The sequence below is a fragment of the Echinops telfairi genome, unplaced genomic scaffold (genome assembly GCF_000313985.2).
Source record: "Echinops telfairi isolate 266 unplaced genomic scaffold, ASM31398v2 ScPeMD7_7412;HRSCAF=8450, whole genome shotgun sequence".
Taxonomy (NCBI): Eukaryota; Metazoa; Chordata; class Mammalia; order Afrosoricida; family Tenrecidae; genus Echinops; species Echinops telfairi.
This window is the reverse complement of record NW_022111312.1, coordinates 10,521,999-10,548,488: the sequence shown is the minus strand read 5'-3', so window position 1 is coordinate 10,548,488 and position 26,490 is coordinate 10,521,999. Positions and strand designations below refer to the sequence as shown.

The following is a 26,490-nucleotide window of genomic DNA, read 5'->3' as shown; positions in this document are numbered from 1 at the left end:
GTGCCCTCCAAGTCTGGCCGACGCCCCTCCCTCTGACCTTGGTCTGCCTTCCCTGGCCACAGGGACTGCAAGGTGGAAGGCCCAGGGTCGGTCCTCACCCGTTGGGCTGGCACTGAGCCGGTGGGCAGGCTGCAGGTGCTGGATATTAGCCGGGTCCTGGTTGGGGATGTGGATGGTGGTGGCCTGGGACACGGACGTATGAAGCGCAGACTCGCTGGAGACCTCTGCTTCGGAGGTGAAGACCTGCAGGCACAGGGCTGTCACCTGAGCCCCAGGGCACGGTGCTGGGGCTGGAGGGGTCAGGTGGCAGGCTCTGCTTTACCTGCTTAGTGGGCGTGAGACTGGCGAAGGCGCTCAGGTTGGCAGTGTCGGTGATAAGCATGGTCTGGGGCAGCAAGCCCGTGGGCGTGTACTGGGCCACCTCTGGCTTGTGGCTGTACAGAGCTGTCGGGAGGGAGGAGAGGCGGTCATGCCGGTGGGAATTGATACCGTAGCAGTGAGTTGGGGGCTTTGTTTTTTGTTTTATTTTGCTGAGATAAATCCTGCTGGAAGTGTTATGTAATAGACTCTGGACTTCAGAAAGCTCATGAGACAATTGTATTATCTTGTCATTCCATTTTTCCCAGGAACTTTTGGGAGCTCCCTTGAATGAGAGGCCCACCTTACTCTCTGGGAATGGCACAAAGAGTGAATGTTCTCCGCCACGAGACGGAGTGGACTCAATGGCAGTGAGTTTGGTTTTGGTATAATCCAAAGGTTGGGAGTTTAAGACCCTCCCAGAGGTGCCTCAGAAGAAAGGGCTGGCAACCTGCTCTTGAAAACCCAGCCATTAGAAACTGGCACTCACCCCTGCTTACACACCCAGAGTGCACTCCACAGCCACTAGTTGGGTTTCTTTTTCTGACATTCCAGACAGCATGACTTCTGGCCGACATATGTCCCCGAGGTCTCTGTCTCCCCTACCCAAGCACGTGTATGCACACACCACTGCGCCCACACAGATACACACACCGCCTCACGATTCACCCTGCGCTGTACTCCAGCCCAGATGCCCCAGCTCCACCACCACCCCCTGCCCTGTGTGGGGCAAGAGGAGCTCACCATGGGGGCTCTGCAACTGTGCCATGGTGGCCATGAAGGGGCTCTGGGCCATGTGGCTCTGCACTGGGGGCATGAGGGACTGCTGGTAGGACGGGTGCAGCGGCTGCAGGGTAGTCAGGCTACTGCCCATGCTGTTGATGACCGGCACGCTCTGGGCCTGAGTGGAGGCCAGGCCTGTGGGGGGGAAGAGGGTATCAGCCTGGTGCCCACCCCCTCCCATCTCCACAGCCCCAGCTTAGGCCCCTCAGGGCCACCGTCTCTCCCTAGAGTAAGGTGACCAGATTTAAAGCGGGGCACCATTGACGTGGGGGGTGGGGTTCTTGATTAAAAATTTGATCGATGTGGACCAAATAGACCATTCCCTAGCTTGTCGTGCACTCTTTCCAAAAATTTGGACTGTTCCGCAAAAAGCGGACATCTGGTCACCTTACTAGAGCCCTGCTACTCACTCACTGGAATGAATGGCAGGCCATGGCCAGTGAGCCCCCCACCCCTAACCACTGGGTAGGGATTGGGAGGAGTGGGCAATGACTAGCTCCTGTCGCCTCAGGTGTCTCAGAATTGCAAGGGCTGGACGCCCCTCTCCAGCTGCTGGGAAGCTTAGCTTCTCTCTGGAACAGCCACAGCCCTACAGTCAGTCTCAACTCATAGGACAAAATAGAACGCTCCTCTGGGTTTCCAAGACAGCCTTATCTTCCTCTTTGGGATTGACCATGGGTTTGAACTGGGCAATGTTTAGCCCACGCCACCACCGGGTCTCCTTTCTACCTAAAGGTGCCCATCAGGAAGGGCTTTCAAGGTTTACAAATCAACCCCGCAGCCTAGATTTCCGCCCGCTTCTCCCGTGCCGCTTTTCCTCCTCGGCTCCGCACGGAGGTTTTAGCCAAGCGTTGTTCTGGTGGACTGTCAAAGGTTGCAGAGCGCCGGCCCAGGAGCTGGCACTGGACAGATGGGCTCTGGCTGAGGGAACGATTGAGCCTCACTGGCTCTTCCAGCCCCAGGGTCCTGTAATGGGTACCCCCCCCCCTCCCCGCTTACCAATGACCAGGGTGGACGCGCCAGTGTTGGTAAAGGTGGATCCCAGGGTGGCAGGTTCACCAGGCCCGATGGCCATGACCCCAGGGAGCGAAGCCATGATGAGGTTCTGGGTCTGCTGACTGAGGCCCGGGGATGTCTGCTCCAGGCTGTGCAGTGCTGTCAGGGTGCTGACAGGGGGCAGAGGGCCCCCAGTGGCTGAGACCTTCAGGGGATGCCAAGCTGCATCAGGGTGAGACACCCCCCCACACACTGCCTCCCTGCCGATCCCTGTAGGCTCTCCCAGCCACGGGACCTTCTTCAGAGGCGAGGACACTTACCAGCTTGGCTTCAGTGCTCAGCAGGCTGTGGGTGGGCTCCAGGCCCGTGGGCGACACTTGGTGCAGGCAGGGGTGCAGACACAGTCACCAAGGGGCCACCACTGCTGGAGGGCACCTCTGCTGCCTCGCTGGTTGCAGACTGCCCATAGCGCACACCTGGGATAGAGTGCCGTGTTCAGCCTCAGCACCCCACTTCCCTGCCCTTGCCCTTGCCCTTGCCCGCCACCTCTGCCTCGTTGCTCCAAACCAAATGCCAGCTGCTCATCTTTCTCTACGGGCCAGGCCCGTCCTGGCTGCATCTAGCTCCGTGAAGGCCAGGGCTGCATTGATTAGCTCCATGCCCCCCATTGTCAATGCTATACACTGAGTGAGTGCGGGCAGAAGTGCGTCATAAATATGTCATTTTTAAAATGATGAACTGAACTAAGGCTAATGCAATCAAACAGGAAGAACAGAATTCAGTTGAGTTGAACTGAACCTTGAACCAGAAATGAACTGCGTCCCCATCGAATTGGATTGAACAGAACTGAATTGAATCTCGTCCAATCATATTGAATTGGACTGAACTGAACCGAGCGTGTGAAATTTAAATTGATTTGGCTTTAATTGATTTGCAGATTTGTTAACCTGAATCAATCTAATGGGAATTGAATTGAAGTATACTAAATTGAAATGGACCACATTGGATTATAATGAGTTGAACATAATTGAACTGAGCTTAATTGAATTGAGTTGTCTTCAGATGAAGTTATCTGAATTGAAATGGGTGCATTGAAGTAACCCAATTCAAGTTCAGTTGACTGGAGTGGATTAGATGATAGTGGAATGGGGGAGTAGATTATAGAGGAATAGGTGGAGTGGAGTAGTAGGAGTAGAGTACAATAAGGAGAAATAGGTGGAGTGGAATGGAAGAAGGGGAATAAAATGTAGAGGAATGGGTGGAGGGGAATGGAAGGTGTGGAGTAGAATACGGAGGAATGGAAGGAGGATTATAGTGGATTGGAGGGAGTGGAGTAGAATATAGAGGAATGGGTGAAGGGTAATGGAAGGAGTGGAATAGGATGTAGAGGAATGGGGTAGAATATAGAGGAATGGGTGGAGGGGAAAGGAAGAAGTGGAGTAGAATACAGAGGAATGGAAGGAGTGGAGTAGCATATAGAGGAATGGATAGCGTGTATGAGATGGATCCAAGCCGGAGCACCAAGAGGTTGGGTGGCTGCCGCCATGGGGGCATATCTCCCCACTGTTCCTACTACAAACTTCCCCAATCCTGTGCCCACATAGCACTCACCGTGGACCTTGCTGGGGGAGAGGGCAGGTGGGGGCAGGCCAGGGGAGCTGTGGGCAGGCAGCGCAGACCCCGGGCCTGGCCCCGATGGTGGCCCATTGTATGTGTCCATGGCCAGCTTGTGGCGGAAGGCTTCTTCTTTGCGCCGGTTGGCAAACCAGTTGTAGACACGCACCTCCGTGACGAGATTGGAGCCCAGTCCCTGTGCCTGCGATGGTGACACTCCCCTCTGGATGCACTCCGCCCTGCAGAGATGCCCACCCATGAGCCTCCCAAGTCAGGCTCAGAGGAGCCCTTTCCTGGGCATGGGGAACATTCTAGAACACCAGGCTCCCCTGGTAGATCTGGGTTCCTTGTGTAACCTTGGTTAATTGACTTAGCCTTTCTGACCCCACTCTGTTCATCAAGTGAGCAAAATAGCCATAGTGATGGTAGAGAGGTAATAAAATGAGCAGTTATCCAAGAGATTTCTTCGGGTGGAGTGGGAAGGGTGGCCAGGGACAGAGCTAGGTCCTAGACACTGAGCAGAGTTGAGTACTCTTAGGTTCTGCACATCAGGCTAAATCAACAGCTGGAGTTCTCAGGACCTGGGGAGCCAGAGTTGCCCTCTCCTCCCCCAACCCTACCCAGACCAGCGCTATGAAACACCCCCTCTCCGCCTAGCGACTGTACCTGTTACACTCCTCCACCAGTGCCTCCCTCTCCTCCTTGCTGGGGTTCTTCTGCCTCTCATAGGCCTGGAACAGGATCTGCTGGGATGCTGGACCCCACTTGAACCGGTTCCTCCGTCCCTTCTTGGTGGGCAGTTCATCGCCTGTGGGCTCTTCGATCAGCCCACCCTGTCCTGCATGGGTGAACTCTGCAGACACAGGAAGTGAGCAGCCCCTCCCACCTGCCCTCACCAGTCCACCTGCCTACAGCCAAGAGTCGTTCCTCCAGGGGCTAAACCAGAGGGTCTTACCACTAGAATTTAGAGACCCTGTAATCCAGGGATAACAAACACAAGGGAACGTGTGCTATTATGTTAACCTGTGCCCAAAGCAGACATCACCAGTGGGCGTCTGCACAGTTCCTCCTGAGCCAAGAACTCAGCTTAAAAGGCCCTAGGTAAGCATTAGCCATTGTTCAGATTTGGCACACTGGCCGCCCCCATTTGAAAGCTGAGGCTCTGAGAGTTGAAATGTCTTTTCAACTCTCACGCAGTAATGCAAAAGCTTGAACCAATATCTCCTGCCAAGACCCCGAGCTGTGGTCCGTGCCCCAGATTTGCCCATCGGGCTTACAATGCAAGGGGTGGCCAGTGGTAGACAACCAGGGGACTTTGTCAGCTGGTTCCACTGCACTAATAATGAGTCTGTCAGATGATCCCTGGCTGTGGCACCGTAGGAGGAGGACCGACAAGGGCCGAGCATTTTCCTGAGAGGAGGAAGGCAGCGGGTGAGTCTTGTACAGCAGCAGGGGAGCCCTTGCCCTCTGATCGCCAAGAGACAGATAGCAGGCTCTGGGAAGAAGTGGGACTCGACCCGCCTGAAGCCACCCTTGCTAGGTTCTTGGACACACACTTGGCCCTGCCCTGACTCCAACCATGCCCGGCAGCTGTGGCTGGATCAGCCGCTCAGAGGCACTCAGCTTGCCAGTCTGTCTGACCCGGCCTGGCCCCAACCTGGGGGAGAGGGGCACTGGGCCCACAGCTGGGGTCAGAGACACAACAATTAAAATATTTCAGCTTGAAAAGAAACCTTCCCTGTCAAAGTCATCAAGCGAGGTAAACCTGTGAAACTATCACACCGGAGAGGAGCCCAAAGGGACATGACCAGCAGGTGTGGTGTCTGCAACAGGAGGGGCTCCCAGAGCAGAGCGCATTGGGGGAAAACAATCAAAGTCTGAATCAAGCAGAGGCTTTAGGAACGTGTCGTTGGTTTATCCCGTGTGACCGGGGTTATTCGAGGTCCAGGTCTCCAGGCAGGAGGCCCAGCCAACGCTCTTCGTGCACAGCCACACACCCTCTACCCCCACCACCCCCCACCCCACCCCGGTCTGGCTGTGGCCTTGCTGTGATGCTGAATAGATGTCATCAGTTTTCAGACTAAGACTAGGAAGAGAGGCCTGGCAACCTATGTCCTGAAACCAGCCAGTGGAAACCAGGGGCCTACTTGCTGGCAGCTGACAGCCACATGTGGCTGCATGGTTACAGTGCCTGGCTCTCTGGAGCTCAGCAGTGGGTTCTTGGAGGGCTCCGCCTATCAGTCTTTGGTGCTCAGGGCACCTTCCTTTCGTCCCCCCGACAGCCTCGCTGAGAACAGAGGTGATGGATGTTGGCTGACTCTCCCGCCTGCCTGTGCCATGGGGGTGGTGGGCTCCCAGCCCCCACCCGTGAGCCGCAGAGGCTCTCCAGGCCCTGCCCAGGGAACTTGCACCCGCCAACATTGACACTTACGCTGGGCCACCTCTCGCTGCTTGCGGACGTACCAGGTGTACAGGGCAGCGCGCTTCTGCGTCTTCATGGGGGTGCCCTTGTTGAGGTGCTGGGACAGATGGGACTGGTTAAGGCCCGTGGTGTCCACCACCTCCCGCTGCGGGATGTTGTGCTGCTGCAGATAGGACTTGACCATCTTCGCCACTCGCCAGGGGTCCTCCCTGAGAGGAGGGCAAAGACAGAACCTGCTCAGAGGGGTGCACAGTGAGTCCCGCTGGCCCCTCTGGTGGGGCTGGGGGTCCTCAGTGCTAGGAGCCTCATCAGCCCTGGGGATAGGTTGGTGGAGAGAAGCAGGTGTGGGAGCAAGCCACCTGGACTTGGGACCAGCAGACCCCCCTGGGAAACTGAGTGAGCCCAATGAGGAGGGTCCTCACTTCTAGGCCTACTATAAAGGCCTCTCCCCGGCCTACCTGGAAATGTTGTCTGTGGCTGTGTGTCTTATCGCCTGCGAGAAACTGGGCAGGACAGTAACTATCTGGTTCTCAGCATCCAAAGTAGAACAACGCCCGTGGTGCATGCATAAATGAATGAGTGGGCGGGTGGGTAGTGAAAGGATGGGGGGGTGGCTGGATAGACGGCCAGGTAGAAGGATGGATGGGAGGATGTGGTGGTGGGAGGATGGATGGATGTGTGGTAGTTAATGAAAGGATGGGGGGATGACTAGGTGGTTGGTGGGTGGGTGGGTGAGTGAGTCAGGGAGATTGATTGGAGAGATAACATTGGATCTGAAACCAGGAGAAAAACAGGGCTTCCCCATTTTACAGCCAGGGCCACTGAGGCTCAGAGTGCTTCACATCACTTGCCCCAGGTCGCTTTGCCGACCCGGCACTGTCCTGTCCCACCTGAAGGGATTCTAAGTCGGGTAGAAATCACTCAGGCTCAAAATGCCTCTGGAAATCACTGCACTCAACCCTGGGTCACGGCTGAGCAGCAGTGGCCGCTGGGCTTCAGCAGAGTCCTTGGTGAAGGAGGCCGGAAGTGACAGACTCCTGGGACACACAAAGAATGTGCTGAGCACCAGAAGGCCTCTCTAAGGGTTCAGGGTCTTTCACTAAAGAGACCCAAGGCCACCAATGATTCATGTCCCCGTCTTCTCCCTGGGTCTCCCTGTGAGAGTGGGAGTGAAAGGGATCCGAATTATGTGCCTTGTATAAATTACTCCCAGGGCTCTGAAACCCACCCCATCCTACTTTCTCTCCTTCCTTAAAGAATTTGCCCTCTTGGCAATACCCTCCTCGGAGGGCCCAGAGCTGGTCTCTCTCAGCGTTCACCTCCAGCTGCGTCCATTTTGTTAGCAGCTCCCAGCCAGGAAAGGAGGTTGGCGGCCGCGGCGTTGAAATTGGCCAGCAGAGGACAGAGGCAGGCGGCTCGGGAAGAAACGACAAGGTGCTTCATGGGTGCTTCCTGTGAGCCAGACACCGAGCTAGGGGCCCATGATTTACATCTGACCATAGCCTAACGACTGGCGTGCCACTCTTTCTCCCGTTTCATAGGTGAGGACACTGAGGCTTAGAAAGGTGACCTCGCTTGTCTAGGGTGCCCTTGCTGGGACTTGTCCATATTTCTTGCTGCTCTTGATCTTGCTGGCCTTCCACCCCACCCCACCCCTCTCCCCTCGGCATCTCCTCTCCTCCCCCATGGCTCCCCACTTCCAGGTGCCAGTCACTGGGAGGCAAGCACAGTCCAAAGTCCAGCCATGAACTCCCAGGGCAAACATGTTTATCTGATCTCCAACCACCACCCCTGTGCTCCCTCCCTCCCTCCCTCCCTCCCTCTCTCCTCCCAACTTCATCCCCGGGGCCTCTCCAGGGCCAAACTGGAAATTCAATCTGCCACTGTCCAACTGATCCCTCGGTCTCATATCTGTCTGTCTGGTTTTTGTGTGTTGTTTGTTGTCTCTATCTGTGTATGTGTGTGTGTGTGTGTCTTAGATCCCCCACCACCACCAGATCACATGTACACTGAGCTCACAATCAAACGAAGGCCAGTCCCCCTTTGCAAGGACGCCTGTAGCACCTGATAGCAGAGGCAGGGACTGGAACCTGAAAACGGGCCCCGAAATGTTGACACAAGTTCGCATGAACATTCTGTTTTTGAACAGTTCCTCGGAGTGTTGGGACAACCAATTCATAACGAGGGGAGTTACAATGCCCGTCAGCCAGTGGGGTGGCGAAGTGGCACAACCTCTGTGGGACACGGTATGTATGGCCACGTCCCCAACAAGCCAGAAATCGTGAGGCCTCAGGACCTGGCACTCCCACGCCTAGGTGTGCACCCTACAGAAGTTGGCGCCCGAACACCTCCCCCCATGTTTATGGCTGCATTCGTCCCAATAGGAAGTTGGGGAAGCAGCTCCGAGCCCATTGACGGGTGAAGGTATAAACCCACGCACGTGGTGCACACACAATGCATACAGCGCAAGCACAAGGAGTGCGCCTATACATCTCAGAGCGTGGGTGACTCTGGAGGACATCGTGCTAAGTGGAGCAAGTCCACCACAGAAGGACACGTGCTGTGTGGTGTCACTTTGGCAAACAGTGGCGAACAGGTGGGCACACCCAACACAGCCTTCTTTGGCAGTGACCAGGGATGGGGAAGGGAGGGAGGAGAATCACTTCCTCACCGAGTGCTCACTGCCAGTGAGGTCATTCTGACTCCAGCAGTCCGATAGGACCGAGTTGGACTGACCCTGTGGGTGTCGGAGGCGCCCTTTACCGGAGTAGAGAGCCTCATCTTTGCCTGGGTTTGAACTGCTGCCATGGTGGTAAGCCGCCCCATAAGCAACCAATATGGAAAGAGCAATCCCATAGGATCCAGCCGTCCCCGTGCTGAGTCTGTATCCCAAAGTCGAAAGAATCCTAACACGGACAAGCATGCACTTCCGTGTTCATCATAGCACTGTTCCCCACAGCAAGTAGCTGGAAACGGCTCAGCTGCCCATCCCTTGAAGAACGGATAAACTCCCGTACATACACACAGTGATACGATGTACCACTAACAATAAACTCCCGTACATACACAGTGATACGATGTGCCACTAACAAAACCAAACAAACAGCCATGAGACCACCGTGAGGCCTCTCCAAACACAGGTAGACCTGCAGAGAAGTCAGGCCATCCCAAAAGGATGCACACCGTTTGAAACCACTACTCTAAGCTTAAAAACCAGGACAGAGACTGGCATACCAAAAAGGCTTTTGAGGTTGGCAAGGCAGGGGGAGGGCAAGCAAGAGACAGTGAAACAACAGGCTAGATGGCTGATGGGGGGTTGACTTTGGGGACAGGGAGGGTGGACGTCGACAAGAGGGAACAGAGTGATAGGGGGAGGGGGGAGTTGATGAGTGGTTTGAACTGTTGAGAAGGAAGCTGATGGTCTGAAATGTAACCCCCTACCCGCCCCACCTAATTCTCAATAGAAAAATCATCTCAAAAAGTGTTAAATGGGAACCTAATTTTCAGTTTAAATGTTCACCTTAAAAAAACAATAAGGTATTTTAAAAATAAATAGAATAAAATACCAGCCCAAAGATAAGCGAGACTTGCTGGAAGTTATCTATCTTTGCTTTGTTTTTTAGGGCCCACTGACTCAGTCTGTCTTACTTGTGTCCGTCTGTCTTTGTCTCTGTTTTTCTCCTCTCCGTGGTGTGCCTTTCGGGGTGTGTGTGTGAGTGCGTGAGTGTGTGTGTGTGTGTGTGTGTGTGTGTGTGTGTGTTGATCTTGGGGTCTCCATCTCTTCATGTCTATCTCTCTGTTTCTGTCTCTGGCTCAGTTTTCTTCTCTCTCTCTGTGCTTCTCTGCCTTTGTCTCTCTGCCACTCTATCTCTCTTTCACACACACATGCACTCTGTTTCCAACATCTTGACTCATCTTCCAGGCAGCTTCCCCAGCTCTCCCGACTCCAGAACTAAACGCCCCCTTCCCAGGCAGTGAACGCCATTGGGCCTGGCAGTCACACCAGCCTGCCTTCACCACTGCCACTGTAGTATCTGCGTGGCCTCGCCTGTCCCACATGCCATCTGTTACATGGGATCGATCCACACCTGCCTCACGGTGGCCCTGGGGGAAGAAGAGGGGTGGAAACCAAGGGCCAAACACAGGGCAGGGCGTGGCACCCTGTAAGTCCCCAGTCAATAGAACGATGTTATCATCTTACCCACAACAAAAGGCAGAGGACCCAAGGAGAGGCGAAAGTCTGCCCACCTATCCGTCACCCCCCTTTTGGGGGCCATCATCCAAGTTTCAGAACTTGCTCCCTCTGTCCCAGGAGGGACGGAGAGCTCAGTGTGGGGGGCCTGATGACCTGGTTTGAATCCCCCCTCTGCCACTCACTATCCGTGTCTCAGTCTCTTCCTCTGTGATGACCTGGAACCAATAGTCGTCTTGCTTCAGAGGGTTTGTCAGCTTTGGGGGATGAGAGACGTTCAGAATGTTCGTTGGAAACAAGGATGGTGAGACTTCCTCTCGCGCAGCCTTTGGGCGTATTATGAGGAGGGACCAGCAGCAGCTCCGAGAAGAGCCTCACTGAGATGGATTGACATGGCCGCTGTAACAGTGGGCTCACACGTGACAATAATTGTGAGGAAGAGGCAGGTCTGGGCATGCAAGCACCTCTGAGCTCGAACGCACCACAGGGAAGTAGTTGGTGGTGTTCTAGGTGAGACCAGCAAGAATGTCTGGCAGCAGGGAAAGCAGGGGCAAACTTGCCCAGGAGAAGCATGCAGGGCTCAGGGCACTTTGGAGAGTGTCGGCAGGGTAGCAGGACCTAGGGCCAGTTCTGGTTTTACTTTGGCTCCCTGGGCCTCCATGCGCTCGTCTGTAAAATGGGGCCATGCATAATACTAGCTACCCAGGACCCATGGCGGCACTGTGGAATAGGCATTGGCCTGCTAACCAAGAGGTCAGCAGCTCAAATCCACCTGCTGCGCCTCAGGAGAAAGAGGAGGCTGCCTGCTCCTGTAAAGATTTACTGTCTGGGAAACCTGATGAAGAATCGAAATCACCATGATGGCAATGGAGCGACAATAGTTTTTGCACTAAACTATGCGTGTGCTATTTAACCTTGTGGGTACATGTTGTTATCGTCTCCACTTTGCTGAGGACACTGAGTCTCAGAAAGGCAAAGTCACCCACCTGAGCTCGAAAGGGGCGGAGCTGGGATTGGAACCCAGGCAGCCTGGCTTCCATCGGGGATGACAGATCCCAGCCCAGCCCCGCCTTGGCCGCTGTCTTTGTGGGGCTGCAGCCCCACCAGCCGTGACTCCCAGGTAGGAGTCTGAGTGGCTCAGCAGCAGGTGGACCCTCGACCTTGGTCCCTACGTTGGTCATGGCCTCAGCCTACAAGGCAGCAGGTACGGCCTCTCTCCTACCTCGGTGCTGTGTGTTCAGCCACCAGTCACCAGCGGCCACCAAGTCAAACCCAGCTCGTGACAACTCCACGTGTCCCAGAGGAGGCTTCAGGACACCCGCGAGGAAAACGGGAGCGAAAAGATCATGACCCTTTTCCCACCCATGTTTTTGAAGCTCCCTCGTGGAACTGTGCTGCACAGGGTTCTTATGGCTGGACCTCCCGGAAGCAGATCACCAAGCCGGGCTTCCTTGCCTCCTCTGGCTGGGTTCATAGCAGCACCTTTTCAGCACGTGTGGCCCCCCCCCCTTGGACTCCTGTGTGTTAGCCATGGGGCGGAAGGCCAGGGTGCACATGGCGAGCAAGCGCTTCACTCGGGCCCTGCCTTTGCAAGGCTGGTGTCTTGGTACCCAAAGCTAGAAAACTAACTAGTCCACCGAGGCATCCGATCCTCCCGGGCAATGATGAGTGACGGGGAAGAACCAGCAAGGGGGCACACACAGAAGGCAACTGTGTGTGACCCACCTTTCGATGGGGAAGGCCTCCCCAGAGAAGAGACATCTGAGCCAGAGGAGGAGAAAGGATGGCTTCAGGAAGGGCTCTGGGCCAGAGGGACAGTAAACGCAAGAGTCCCGAGGTGAGTTGGCATCCAGCTGGTGTGTGTAGGGTTAAGGTTAAAATAACAGTAACTCACAGCAACCCTGTAGGACAGAAAAACTGCCCCTGTGGGTTCCCTAGACTTAAATCATGACGGGAACAGAAAGCCGCGTCTTCTTCCCGTGGAGTGATTTTGGGATTTCAACCTGCACCTGTGCTTAGCCCAATGGGTAACCAACCACTCCACCACCAGGGTGTCTTGGGTTAGGGTTAGGGTCAATGTAACCAGTGAGCGAGGGGGAGGTCCTGTAAGAAGGTGGGGAGGGGTGGAAACCAACACAAGAGGTTTGGATCTCATTCACTGGCCAGGTGCTGATGGAGGGGGAAACTGAGGCAGAAGGTGAGAAAGACGCTTGCACAAGGCTACGCATGAGCTAAGGCAGCCGTCTAAGGGGAGAACTAAGGTTTCTGCTGTGGCCTTGGGCACGGGCACCCAGGGGGGCGTCTGGGAACCGTCCCCAGCTCTGGCTACTCATAGACCTGGCTGTCCCCGAGGTCCTACCTGTATACTCTCTCTTCCAGCCCCCCACCTCCCGCCCCCAAGCCAGGGCACCTTCCCTCTGTCCCCCTCCCCTGCCTGCAGGCCTGAAGCCCCACTCTCCCCCCCTCCCTACTCAGGGTGTTCTCAGGTCCCTTTTGTTACCTGAACAATAAGTAACCCAGGTAGTTAGTTATAAACTCCACAGGAACAAGGAGCTGGTTGATAATTTATAGCAACATCTCAAATTTAAATGGAAAGTAAATAGCATGCTGTTAGCATTAAAGAAAACCCAATGGGGCGGAGGGAGGGAGTCACTCTGTGGCCTCTCCTCAGGCTGGGGGTGCCTCACTTTGTCCCTAGCCCCTTCTCTGGCATGGGCCCCTTTCCCCTGCTGGGCTCCTCGGAGCACCTCTCCTGCTGCTCTCCGGAAGGCCTCACACCCTGCTGGTCCCCAGGCAGCACCCTAACCTCTGTTTCCCTCTCAAGAGCTGTGGATCAAGCCTCCCTCCACCGGCCCACCTGAGGGGCTGCAGATCAAGACGCCCCTCTCAGCCAGGTAAGAGAGGCCCTGGGTACCCCTGCCCCCACATCCCAAGGACCCCAAACCCACTGGGGACCCTCAGCAGGTCCAGCCCAGCCCCACCCTGACCACGTTGCCCTCATCCTGGGTCTGGCATCGCCTGGCTCCTTGCCCCACCCCTGCAGCCCTACGGCCCTACTGCCCTTTGCCCTCCTCTTCCTGCCAAGTCAGGGGGCCCTGGCTGCCTCCCTGCTCCCTACCCAGGTCCTCACCTGGCCTAGAAGGCCTGGGTGGGGGTGGGGGTGAGGAGCTGAGGACAGTGGGAAGACCCAAGTGGCCAGCCCACCCCCACCCCAAGCCTGGATCAGGACCTTGGACAGAACAATCTCATGAACATTTGGGGACTTGCCCAGTCACCCTACCCTTCCCCTGGAGCCCCGAGCCCCTAGTCACAGGGGTTGAGAGCACCAAACAGATGGGCTGGAAGACCCAGGTGGGTCTCTTTAATCAGCTGGGTCTGTTCCCAAGCCTCAGTTTCCCCATCTGGGAAGCAGAGAGAGTAGGCTTCCCCACAGGGTTAGCCTGACTACCAAATTCCTTCCGAGAAACCTCAGCACAAACATCCACCAGTGGCAGCCTCAGGACGTCTAGGGGCTGCCAGGCACCTGTCAGAGGGGAGGTCCCAGCAGTCCCCAGGCCTCCCTACCTCCACACACACCTCCTAGCCCCCACCCCTGTTGGGTGGGGGGGAGCTAGTAGGCCCAGGCCTCTCCAGGCCACCGTCCCGACCTACAAGTTAATGATCACAGGCCTTATCAGAGCCTTTCGCCGTTTATAAATTTATAAAACAAAAGAGAAATAATAAAGCCCGTGGGTAATTAGTAACCAAGCCGGCTCTGCTGAGGAGAGGGGAGGCAGCGAGCCGGGGACCCACCTAGTTCTCCAGGAGATGGGGAGCCGGCCAGTGGAAGGGGACAGCGGGGGGAGGACAGGGGAGGCACTAATGGCGCCCTGCTAGTGAGGTGGGGGAGGGGGCTGTGGCCGGCAGGCGGGGAAGACCTGGACTTCCCGTGGCCATCGCTTCCGTCCCAAGGGGGCTGGGAAGCCCCCCAGCCCCAATCTAGGCCTTTAGCGGCGCCTGAAGCCACGCGCTGAGGACTTGGCAGGACAGGTAGGGTTTGGGGAGCAGAAGAGGTCCATTGCCACCATCCTGGGGTTCTCCGGGCCTGCTGCCCATGCCCTGGGGCTTCCCTCGGGCGCGTACTACTTCCCTGAGTCTGGACAGACGGACGAGGCGAGGCCCCCCAGGCTGCTCAGTGTCTGGGCCCCTTCACGGTCGGCAGAGGCTAGGTCAGGGACCAGGGGCAGGGAGGGGGCCTTACTGCAGCAGGGTCTCCACCACGGCCTTCTGGTGGGCCGCCTCCTCGGGGCTGAGGTTCTCCAGCTCCTTAAGGATGGGTGGCGTGAAGTCTTCGCCGTCATCGTCTGTCTCCTCCTCCGAGCCCCGTATCTCCCCCAGCCCGTTAGGAAGCTCGGCCAGCTCCCCTGGGCCAGCGCCGCAGGCCTCTCCCTTGTCCAGGGGCTCGTCCACGGCCAGCAGGTAGGCTTCCGGCTCCCCCAGAGCCTGGATCAGCGCCTCTTTGCTCAGGCCCGACTCGAGCAGGGCGGCCAGCAGCTCCGTCTGCAGCTGGCTCAGCTTCGCCACCATGTCCGTGCCACCTCGGGGCCACGCAGCCCGGGACCCCCAAGCCGGCCGCCGCCGCCCCCACGTCCACGTGGGCCCTTTCCACCTGCCGGCGGCCCCACGGACCAGGCCAGGCTTCTGGCCCCCACTGCACCCCCCGCCCCAAGCCCTTCCAGCGGAGCCCTGTGGGCAACCCCAGCCCCCAACCCTGGCCCCAGCGGCCAGTGAATCAAGGCCCCTGGCCGCTCTGTTTACATTGGAGCTGGGGAAATTCTCCAAGGTTCATATTTATCCGTGTGCTTAGCGGAGGGACTGAACTTTGGACTTCAGCCCTGCGGCGCGCAAAGTGCAGGCCTCACGGCAGGCTGCGCGGGACCGGGAGCCAGGCCTGCAGAGGCAGTGGGCAGAACCAGGGGAGGGGCCTTTGGAACAAGGTGCTGGGTGCCAGGGAAGCTTGGGGGCCACCAGACTGGGTCCCACTCCCAAGGGCCTGGTAGGGGGTCAGGTTGAGGCAAGAGGGCAAAAAAGAAGAAAAGCACGTTCCCTTGGAAACAGCAGCAGCTGGGCCTTTTGGGCTTGAGGACCCAGTAAGGGCAAGGCCACGCCCCTTTGGGGACTCCCCTTCCCAGACATCAGGCACGTGGACTGGAGTGGGCTGTGATTCAAGGGGCTCTGCTGCGTCTCCAGTGTGCGCTGCTACGCCATTGTCTCATAAGGACCACGTGAGGGAACGGAGGTAGAAGAGGTGACCCAGAGACGTTAAGCAACTGATCCAACCTCACACAGCCAACAAGAGTTAGACTAGACTAGACCAGAGAGAGTCCAGTGAATTACGGTGCCCGTGTTGAGGGACCACCAAAAGCAGAGACCCTCACTAACGACAGGATAAGTAATATTCGAGTGCACGATATTAAAAATTCAAAATGAATGTAAAGCCCACGGCCCCCAAACTTGTACATAAGATGTTCACAGCTGCCCCCCCCCAAACAACCCAAAGGCTCATCAAGTCATAAACAGTTGATCGGTAGTGTAAGTTTACTGTTCAACCAATCAATAAAAGGGATGAAGTACTGACATAGGCTACAACACGAAGGACTTGAGACCATTAGCGGTAAGTGAAAAATACAAATTATGTTATTCCACTTGTAGGAAACGCCCAGAATAGGCAAATCCATAATGACAGAAAAGAGATTAGTAGTTGCCTAGAGCTTGGGTGGCCAGGGTAATGGCTCAGGGCAAAAGGTTTCTTTGGGCCATGATTAAATATTCTACAATGGATGTGCATGTGATAGTTGTGCATTATCGTGAATATATAAAAACCATTCAATTGTACACTTCAAAAGAATACGTTTTATAGGGTGTGAATTATCTATCAATAAAATATCATCTTGATTAATACAAATGTCTTTCTCTTGATGATCTGCCTCCTTCTGCTGATTGTGAGCCCCGGAGGACGGGGAGTCTGTCTAGCTGGCTCATTGCTGTGTTCCTAGAGCTGCAATAAAAACCAACCTACCGCCACTGAGTCAATCCACTCACAGCAACCCCATCAGGTCTCCACCAGGTTCCCACGACTGTAAATCTTTATGGGAGCAGACAGCCTCTTCTTTCTCTCTGGTGGGCTTGTATTGCCAACCTTACTGTTAGCAGAGTTGGAATCCACTCAATGGCAGTGAGTTCTGGGTTGTTGTTTTTTTCCTCACATATAAGTATATTTACATGTGTACATGCCTTTATTTAGACCTCTATGAATGCCCTTTGCCTCCTCGCTCTTTCCTCTATTTCCTTTTTAAAAGAAATCATTTTATTAGGGGCTCATACAACTCTTATCACAATCCATACATACATCAATTGTGTAAAACGCATTTGTACATTCATTGCCCTCATCATTCTCAAAACATTTCCTCTCCACTTAAACCCCCAGCATTAGGTCCTCATTTTCCCCCTCTCTCCCCTCTCTCCTCCCCCTCATGAGCCCTTGCTAATTTATAAATTATTATTTTGTCGTATCTTGCCCTGTCCAACATCTCCCTTCACCCACTTTTCTGTTGTTCGTCCCCCAGGGAGGAGGTCACATATAGTTCCTTGTAATCAGTTCCCTCTTTCCAACCCATTGTCCCTCTACACTCCCAGTATCACCACTCACACCACTGGTTCTGAAGGGATCATCCTCCCTGGATTCCCTGTATTTCCAGTTCCTATCTGTACCAGTGTACATCTTCTGGTCTAGCCAGACTTGCAAGGTCGAATTCATATCATGATAATGGGAGGGGGGAGGAAACATTTTGGAACTAGAGGAAAGTTGTATGTTTCATCTTTGCTACATCGCCCCCTGACTGGCTCGTCTCCTCCCCGAGACCCCTCTGCAAGGGGATCTCCAGTGCACTACTAATGGGCTTTGGGTCTCCACTCCACACTCCCCCACTCATTCACTATGGTAAGATTTTTTGTTCTGATGATGCCTTACACCTGATCCCTTCGACACCTCGTGGTTGCATAGGCTGGTGTGCTTCCTCCATGTGGGCTTTGTTGCTTCTGAGCTAGATGGCCGCTTGATTACCTTCAAGCCTTTAAGACCCCAGACGCTATATTTTTTGATAGCCGGGCACCGAGTTCTGTTTTTTCCAGGAACCTCAAGGTTTGCAGTTCAAGTCTATCTACTGGCAGCCTGGAAAAAAAATGTCCTGGCGATCTCCTTTAGTAAGGACAGCCAAGACCGCTCAGTGCCACAGTTCTGTTCTGCAGCCCAGGGGGTCATCGTGGGCCAGGATCGACTTTTAGGACAACGGTTTTGGGATTTGAGGAAGCGGGCCCTCTGTTCACACCTGTGAAAGGAAGGAGCGGCTCGAGTTCCTTGCACGCTGACCCCGTAACATCACTTAGCTCGATGCTCATGGCTTCAGCAATGCAATCCATCCCCACACCACTCCATGGAGCAGGAACTGTAAGCATTCCCATTCTCGGGTGGTGGTGGTGGGGGGGGGCAGGAAGCAGAGACCTCACGGGGTCAATGTCTTGTTCAGAGTCCTCCTACAGCCAGGCAGGCTGGCACTGGCAGGCCCCCCCCCCCCCCCCCCCACGAGAGGATGCAAGATCCATCTCTCCTGCCCTGTGAACAAGTGGCCTAAAACAAGCTCGCTGCTGGGGGCAGAATTCTCCAGGGCAGGACCACTGGCCCTGGTTAAAGGGCAGGGAAGGTCTTGTGCGCTGTCCCTCGGGAGCATCACCATCTCCCCCTCCCCCAGCCCGCAGTGACTCTTCAGTAACCTTCCACGTGGCATAGGAAACCAGAGGGCTTCAGGAGGGTGGGGCCTGGGGTCTTGGCATACAGTTTCGACTCTTTAGCTCCCATGGCCAGGTGGCTACCCTAGAGACTCCGGGAATGGAGGTGGAGTTGGTTGAAAAGGGGGCGGGAGCAGGTGGGGAGAGACTTGAGGGAGTCTAGGGAGAAAGACCTCTCCAGGATCCCCCTCCAGCTCCCCAGACACGTGGAGGCTGTCCACCTGGGTCTCCACCCTCACCCACTCTCCAATCCCCGCCCCCCCAGCCCCGGCGGCCCCAGGCAGGTGAGTTCCATTTACTTAACATAACGTGTGGGGTGAGGAGCAAAATGCTGAGCAGTCGGACTTTCCTGGTTTGCTGTTGACTCTTTCTCCTCAGGCTGCTCCCCCCTCCACACACACCCATGGGTGTCAGAGGAGAACTGTGCTCCCTGGGGTTTTCAGTGGCTGGTTTTTCATAAGCAGATCACCAGGCCTTTCTTGTGGTTCCTCGGGGTGGACTTGAACCCCTAGCCTTTCAGCTAGCAGCCAAGTCATATATTGACTGTTGGCACCACCCAGCCCGAGGCTCTTCTTCTCAGTCATTTTTTTACCATGTCCCAAGGTCCGTCCCAAGGTCCCCCAAACACACACACACTAAATGCATGGTGCTGTTTTTTGATCCAGACAGCTTAGTCGGCATTTATGGCCTAAAAACTCAGCAGCTGATTTGGCTGCTAACCCTAAGGTCAGTAGTTCGAACCTGATGCCTGCCTGCTCTGATACAGGTGTTCAGCCTGGACAGGTGGAGCCCCTCAGGAGCAGTTCTACTCTGCCCCAGCAGGTTGCATTGAGTTGGAATTAACTCGATGGCATGGAGTTCATTGAAAACCTAGCGCAGAAAAACGGAAATAAAAGGTAAGTCTCTTTCATGCGGATGCGTGAGTGTGACGGACTCTATACAGCTTCACCATGGGGGAGGGGGGGCGACACTAACAAACCATCTTAACCCAACTCCAGGCCTGTCATCTGCGTGGAGGCCCGCTGTCGCATCTTCCTCCCTCAGAGAGGCTGGTGGGGCCAAACCCCTGACTTTTCACTTAGCAGTTGAGCACGTAACCACTTCACAGTACCGAATTAATTCTTTTTCCTTTCCATAATGATTTTACATATCCGAGGAACGTAGCCCCATCTAACATGGAAGCTGAGGACAATCTTGAGCTGTATTTTGGGAGGTGTCCACCAGATGTCGCTGTATTTCTGCCCAAATTCCTCTGAGAGCTTCTGCCTGTCCCTGTGGCATCTCAGAGCACATTTTGGGAACTGGGATCCGGGGCTGGGGTGAGGGGGTGGGGGTTCTCACGGACCACTTTGGGTAAAATGGTCAATCAGTTGTACCACCTACCATTAAATGGATTCTGACTCATAGTTGTAAATCTCTGAGGAAGCAAAAAAACTCGTCTTTCTCCTTCAGAGAAACTGGTGGGTTTGAACTGCTGACCTTGAAGTTAGCAGCCAACACATAACCCACTGTGCCACCAGGGCTCATATTTGAATACACAGTGGTGCATCAGGGTAAGAGTCCTCGAGGCAAGAAAAACACGTTACACCAGAAGGACTTAACATAGAGGCCTGGCTAAACGAATGGAACCCTGCCTCGTGGTTGCCTGCAACTTTGGACTGAGGCCTGGGGTCCTGGAAGGGAGAGGAAGCAGAGAGTGGCCAACCCGGGATTATGGAAGTGGCAGTCTTTGGACCCTGGGGTGAACCCCCGGCTTGGTAGGTGTCCAATGGAAAGGGACCCAGAATCACCATATATTTAGTACCTTGATGCCCCCTTCACTGTGACATAACAGGTTTCTATCTGCTGGGCAGGGGTCTTCCCTTGGCAGAATTGATCCCGGGAGGTCCCTCCTGGCACCAATCCCCATAATCACAGCAAACAGAACACAGTCGAATGGGAGATCATACTGGGTTGCGGCTCAAGGTGGAAATGTACTTGAATCCTTACATCGACAGTGTCCGGACACATCATTGGGGAAATGGATGATGTTATCCGTGTTAAGTCCCACGGGGTGATTGACAATGTTGTACTTTTTTGTTTCTATGGGTTTTTGTTTTCCTGCCTTTAACTTTTTTTCCCCTTCCTGTTTGTCTGTTGTCTGTTGTTTGTTGCTGTTATTGGTGCAGTTGGTCTTAAGGGGTTTTCATTTTGTCATAATACAACCACCAAAGTGCATATCCCATACACATACAGATGGATTCTGGGTCCCCACTTAATTCTATCCCCAACCCAAGAATAGTTCATTCCGATCACATGGCCCTGCTCAATACGCACCTTCATGAAACGGTCACTGAAGATAAGGGTGCCACAGCAAAGTGTGGGGAAGAAAGCAGGTGGTACTCAGCTGTTTTGAGTCTTAAAGGCTTGTAGTCACATAAGTAGCCATCCAATCAAGAAGACAACTGAGTCCACATGGAAGCAGACACCAGCTTGTGTGATCCAAAGATGACAATAACAAAATTCAAATATGATGAAGGGAAAAATATCAGAGCTAAAATTATGAACCCCAATTGGTAGAAAGCTATGGAAGGTAGTGGGAACCCAAAACCCATCTGCAGAATAACAAATTAGATTAAGCAGCTGGCAGATCCCCACTAGCCACAGGTAAGGGTCTTGAACAGCCTTACTATCAGACAGATCATTTTAATCTTGACTATGCTGGATCGAACTTGGTACTTGACCCAACCTGAATGTGTTTGAGGTGTAGCTCGTGCGTGTCCCATGACAAAAAGGTCTTCCCTGTTTTTTTTAAATACAGAGGGTTAACTTTTCTTTCTTGCTCATTATTTTTATTTTTATCTTTATATTATTCTTACCTTATCATTACCATTTTATTTCGATTTGTTTGTTTGTTAATTGTTTCCATTGGGTTTCCCAGTTTGTGAAGCACAGGAGGAGTGGGTGCATAGAGATAGTAACTGATGCAAGGGTTTACAGGAGATGTCGGGGTGGGGGGGGTGGGAGATGAGGAGGTGAGGGAAGGTTGGCAGTAAACAGTGAAGGTGGGTGGGGGGGGTGAGCACTAGAACTGATGGTGATTATACAACTATTTCAGAGGGGATTTAACCATGAGGGGAGGGTGTTGTTTTATAATTGATTGGGTGATGATTGCACAATGTTTCTTGCTATTATTGAACTACTGAGCTATTGAATTGTATGATACGTGGGTTAGATGCCAATAAAAAAATCTGTTTAAAAAAGAAAGAGGAAAAACACCAGTGGAAGGAAAGGCGACAGCCCCTTGTGCTTGTGGGCTTTGTTGTCATTCTCTTCTTCGACGGTAGAGGGTGCTCAACTTCCACCCTGCAAAAGTGTCCAACCCGGATTCCTCCGGCGAATTCCCTGGAGCCACCCAAGCCTTGCCCTCGTACTTTGGATTGGTCGTCAGGAAAGAGCAGCCCCTGCAAAAGGATATCGTGCTTGCTAGAGTAGAAGGGAAAAGTGGACAACGCCCAACAGTGACACAGCGGCTGCAACCGAGCAGTGATGAGGCTGGTGCGGGCCTGGGAGGGAGGGTTTCCTTCTGATGTGCACGGGTCGCTGTGAGTCAGAACCGATGCGAAGATGACTAACAACACTGCCCAAACCTGAACCCTAAACTCACTGCTGTCAGGTCCAGGGCTTAGGGGAGCCTAGTCAGAGAGGGCCTGTCTCAGGCCCGGGGCACACCAGCTGTGTGACCCAGCGTGAGTCCGCCCAGGTATGTTCAAATCCTCAGCAGCAAGCACGCGAGGTGTCCTGGGTGGCACAACTGGCTAGTAACTGGGAGATTGGTGAACCAGGCCTGGCAGCCTGCTTCCAGCAACAAGTCACACGCACTCCATCGGCCAACCCACGCTTGTTACCTCCAGTCAGAACCGACTTGTCAGTGGCTGGAAGTGGTTTTTGTTTCAATAAAGTTAAATTAAATGTAAGTTTTTACCATTTTGAAAAGAACATATGTCTTGGTGTTGAAAATAACATTTTTGAACACTTGAGGGAGCCATGGTGGCCTGCTCACCGCAAGGTGGGCAGTTCGAAACCGCCATCAGCTCCGAGGGAAAAAGATGAGACTGCTTGTTTCCGTCCAGATCCACAGCCTTGGAAACCCACAGGGGCAGTTCTACTCCGCCCCAGAGGGTCACAGTGAGTCAGAAGCAACTCCATGGCAGTGGGGCAAGCCCCACAGCAACCCCATACAGGAGGTCTATTAAGACCTGCGAGGACTCCTCTGGCACAGTGGTCCAAGTCCTGGAAAAGTGGGTACTTCAAACCTTCCAGCTGATCCATGGGAGAAAGATGATGACAATCTGATTCTGTCAGGATCGACAGCCTGGAAAACCTCTATAGGTGTCTACTCTGTCCCATAGGGCTGCTGTGTATCGGGAATACCGTGAAAGCAGAGGATTTGCTCTTTTTAATTATTATCCCTGCCTCACAGATGAAAAAAATGGGGCAGAGAGAGAGAGCGAGAGAGCGCACAGGGAGGAAGTGCCAGCCCTGAGAAGCCTGGCTCTGAGCCCCAGAAGGGAATTATTTCAGGGGAACGAATCTGCATCATCTCGTCAAATCACCAAACTCGTCCCTCGTCCTCTTTCGAGAGACTTTGAGTCCTCTGCTACGCCGGTTGCAGAATCAACGGAAGCCTGGACAGGCCCCGACGGAATTCCCATATCCATCAGTTTCTTCAGCGGGTCTCCCACCCACCTAAGTCATCCTAGGAAGTCCCTATGCCTTTGTCTTGCCAAAGCCCCCTCTATTGGCTGGATGGACAAGTGTCCATTGTTGCTAGGTGCCATCTCATCAGTTTCAACTCATGGTGACCCTGTGTGCAGGAGAGCAAGGCACCGCCCCATCCTGCGCCATCCTCAGCTTCATTGCTGTGCCAGGGCCCATTGTTGCGGCCACTGTGTCAATGAAGGGTCTTTCTCCTTTCCTTGACTGTCTACCGAGCATGATGCCCTTTTCTAGGGACTGTCCTCTCCCCAGGAAGGTATAGTGTGGTGCGATCCACATGGTCCAGCCTTTCAAAACCACCAGCAGCTCCTTGGGAGAAAGACTGGTCTTTCTACTCCTGTACACAGTTCAGTCTCAAACCCACAGGGGGTCACAATGAGTCAGCATTGAGACAGTGAGTTGAGTGACTTCTCTCGCGACCACATGTTCAAAGTAGGTGAGATGAAGCCGCGTCTTCCTCACACCTAAGACACATCGATGTAACTCCCTTCAAGACAGATCTGTTTGCTCTTTGGGCAGTTTGTGGCACGTTCAATAGTCTTCTCTTATCCTGTAGTTCATATGCATTGATTCTTCTGTGGTCTTACCTAGTCATTGTTCACCTTTCACAGGCAGAACAGGTGATTGAAAATACCATGTTACCCACCCACCCCCAATAGTAATGGGAGTAGTGATACCATGAGGGGAGGGGGAAAGTGGGGGCAGAAGGGGGAGAAAGCGAATCCGATCTCAAGGCTCGAAGAATAACACCCCCGCCCTGGAGGGGAACAAGCCACAGAAACATGGACTAAAGGAGACAGCAGGTGATGTAAGATATGAAAACAATAATAACTTACAATTGTTCAAGGGGTCAGGAGCGTGAGAGGGGGGAGGAAGGGGAAAAAGAGGAGCTGATACCAAGGGCTCACGTAGAAAGAAAATGTTTTGAAAAGGATGACGGCAACCTATGTACCAAGGTGCTTGACACAATGGATTGTGACAAGAGCAGTAAGAGTCCCCCAATACAATGATTTGTTTAAAAAGAAAGAAAATATCATGGCTTAGGTCAGGCACACCTTGGTCCTAAAAATGACATCGGCTCCTTAACACTTCAAAGACATCTTGTGCATATAAACAGAACCACTAGGCAATGCGGTGATAAAAGGAGAAAAGACAAATTGCAATGGTCCAGGGCTTTGGACAAGTTGTCAATTATGGCCTAGGGGGTTATGCCTTGGGCTGCTACCTGAAAGGTCAATAGTTCGAAACCATTAGCCGCTCCTTGGGAGAAAGATGGGGCTTTCTACTCCCATAAGGATTCAGTCTCAGAAACTCACAGGAGTTTTACCCTGTCCTGTAGGGTCGCTGTGAGAGTTTGGTTCGGATTTTGGTTTGAAGCTGCAGCTCACCCCAGAAAGCCAGAGCTTAGGGATGCCTGCCCCCCAGACCTCCCTCCACACCCTCCAAAGCAGGCCTTTTGAGGGACACAGACGAAAGGGAAATCAAGCTGAAGCCGGCCCTCCAGGCCTGGCTATATGGAAGCTTCTGGACTCCGCAGTTACTTGGGGGCGCGGGGGCGGAGTTAATCATCATCGATAGTGTTTCTGGGCGGTTATACAAGAATCTGGTGACTTGATTCTTTCCGAGAAGGGGCCTTGAGCGCCGGCGGGGGCCGCAGGCTGCCCTTTTGTGCAGCGCGTTTTCACACCCGGAGTGAATGGGGCAGGGTCCCGCAGCAGACAGCTGGCTCTCTCCCAACGAAGCGCGGAGGCCTCATAAAGGGGCTATTTAGCGAAGTGGGAGCAGATGTAGGGAACCCAAGGGAGGGAGCGGTCTGGCGTGGGGGCTGGGCTGGTAACAGTGGGGCGCTGTCACCAGCCCTAGGCCTGCCAGGGGGGAGGGCTGGGAAAGGCACCTTGTTAAGAGGTGCCGGGGGTGGGGGGGCGACCCCTCCACCACAACCAAGTGACACCCGTGGAGTGCTCTGTGCCCATGCCTCCTGGCCTGCACCCCAAGTCTCCTCCTGTGGGCTCCACCAGCCCAAACCAGTCACAGTGGAATCCATCCCTCGGCCGGCAGCTCACCAGACGCAGCGAAGAGCCCACCATGAACCGGTGGTCAGAGGGGAGGGCTACTCAGAGCAGAGCAGATCCCAGAGCGGAGAGCGCCCCTGGAGGCCCATCCAAGAGATGCAAGTCAGCTGGCCTACATGGGGGACCTTGGAAATGATAGGGTTTGGGGGTGGGGGGTGTTCAGCCACTTGCCAGTGCCCGGCTGAATATCAATGGGGCGTTCTAAGACTGCGCTGAGGTGGAAATCTAGCACTGTGACTGTCCAAACCCAAACTCAAAACCAAGGCAATGTCATCTAGTCGATTCCACTCATAGGACAGCACAGGGTAGAACTGGGGGTTCCCGAGACTGTAACTTTTGTACAGGAGTAGAAAGCCTCGTCTTGCTCCTGAGTTTCGAACTAGGGACCTTGGAGTTTGCATCTGAATGCATAACCACTATGCCACCATTGCATATCAAATCCAGCTGCCTTCCAAAGGGCAGGTGATGGGCCCCTTCCCTTGTCTCCTTCCACTCCCCATCAGCTGGAGGAGAAAGGGGGCGTGAAGCTCCTTCGTGCCTCAGGGCCTTTGCACATGCTGTTCCTTCCGCCTAAGCCATCTTCTCCGCCTTCCTGCCTTCCCTAACCCTTCCCATCCTTTGCCTAAAGCCAGACACACACGGAAGTCACCAGGAGCCTGTGCAGACGCAGTTCAAAGCCCAGCACAAGGGCAGGGGGAGGCCTGCTCAGAGCTGAGTGCATTCCTAACGATGGTCCCTTCCCCTGCTCTGTCTTTGCACCTTTGTGATTCTTTTTAACGTGCACTATTAGACCGTTGGCTCTGGCTCCCGACTGCAGTCCTTCCGAATATCTGAAGACTTTGGACATTCTTGCTCCAAGCCCTCTCCTCCTTGCGAACCCAGAGTCGGTTCTGACTCCCAGGGACCCTGTCGGACAGAGTAGAACTGTCCCCACAGGGTTTCCAAGATGGCCATCTTTGCAGAAGCAGACCGCCACATCTTCTCCCACGGAACGGCTCATAGGTTTGAACCGCCCACCTCTCCCCACGGAGTCGCGAGGGCTCCTTTCTCCTGGTTAAGTAATCCCAACTCCTTTGGGCGCTGCTCAGGTGACACACTTCTGTTTGTCCACCTTGGCTGCCGCTGGAGCCTCTAGGGGACCCCTAAGGTCCAGGCATGCAGACGCTGAGCTCCTGTGGTGGGGAGCAAGCACACGTTTGAGGACCTGGTGGGGCTGGATTCAAACCCTCGGGCAAGCCCTTCTCCCGCCCTCACCCTCCTAGACTGCTTGCTCCTCACTGCCGTTTGGTTAAGGACCTTCATCAGCCCTTGGTGTTGGTTGGTGAATTACCGAGGAGGTGTGAGTTGGCCTCCACGTTCCCTCCCCACCTTCTTCCAAAGAAAGAATCTCAGCCACTCAGCCCCACCCCTCTTCCTGCTGGGGCAGAATGCCAGCAGGGGGGTTTCAGCTTTGTTGCAAGAAAAGTAGAGAC

General features: G+C 54.2%; 1 protein-coding gene across 1 annotated transcript in view; it reads right to left on the bottom strand.

Annotated features, from left to right (window-relative positions):
- HNF1A (HNF1 homeobox A) overlaps positions 1 to 14,986 on the bottom strand; it is a 16,789-nt gene extending 1,803 nt beyond the window's left edge. The window contains 10 exon segments of the mRNA XM_004709573.3: positions 99 to 243; positions 323 to 444; positions 1,102 to 1,275; positions 2,140 to 2,341; positions 2,457 to 2,525; positions 2,527 to 2,612; positions 3,748 to 3,989; positions 4,417 to 4,603; positions 6,182 to 6,381; positions 14,605 to 14,986. Of these exon segments, the coding sequence (XP_004709630.1) occupies positions 99 to 243; positions 323 to 444; positions 1,102 to 1,275; positions 2,140 to 2,341; positions 2,457 to 2,525; positions 2,527 to 2,612; positions 3,748 to 3,989; positions 4,417 to 4,603; positions 6,182 to 6,381; positions 14,605 to 14,930 (1,753 nt within the window). The 5' untranslated portion in view covers positions 14,931 to 14,986.
- Between the last annotated feature and the right edge of the window lie 11,504 nt (positions 14,987 to 26,490).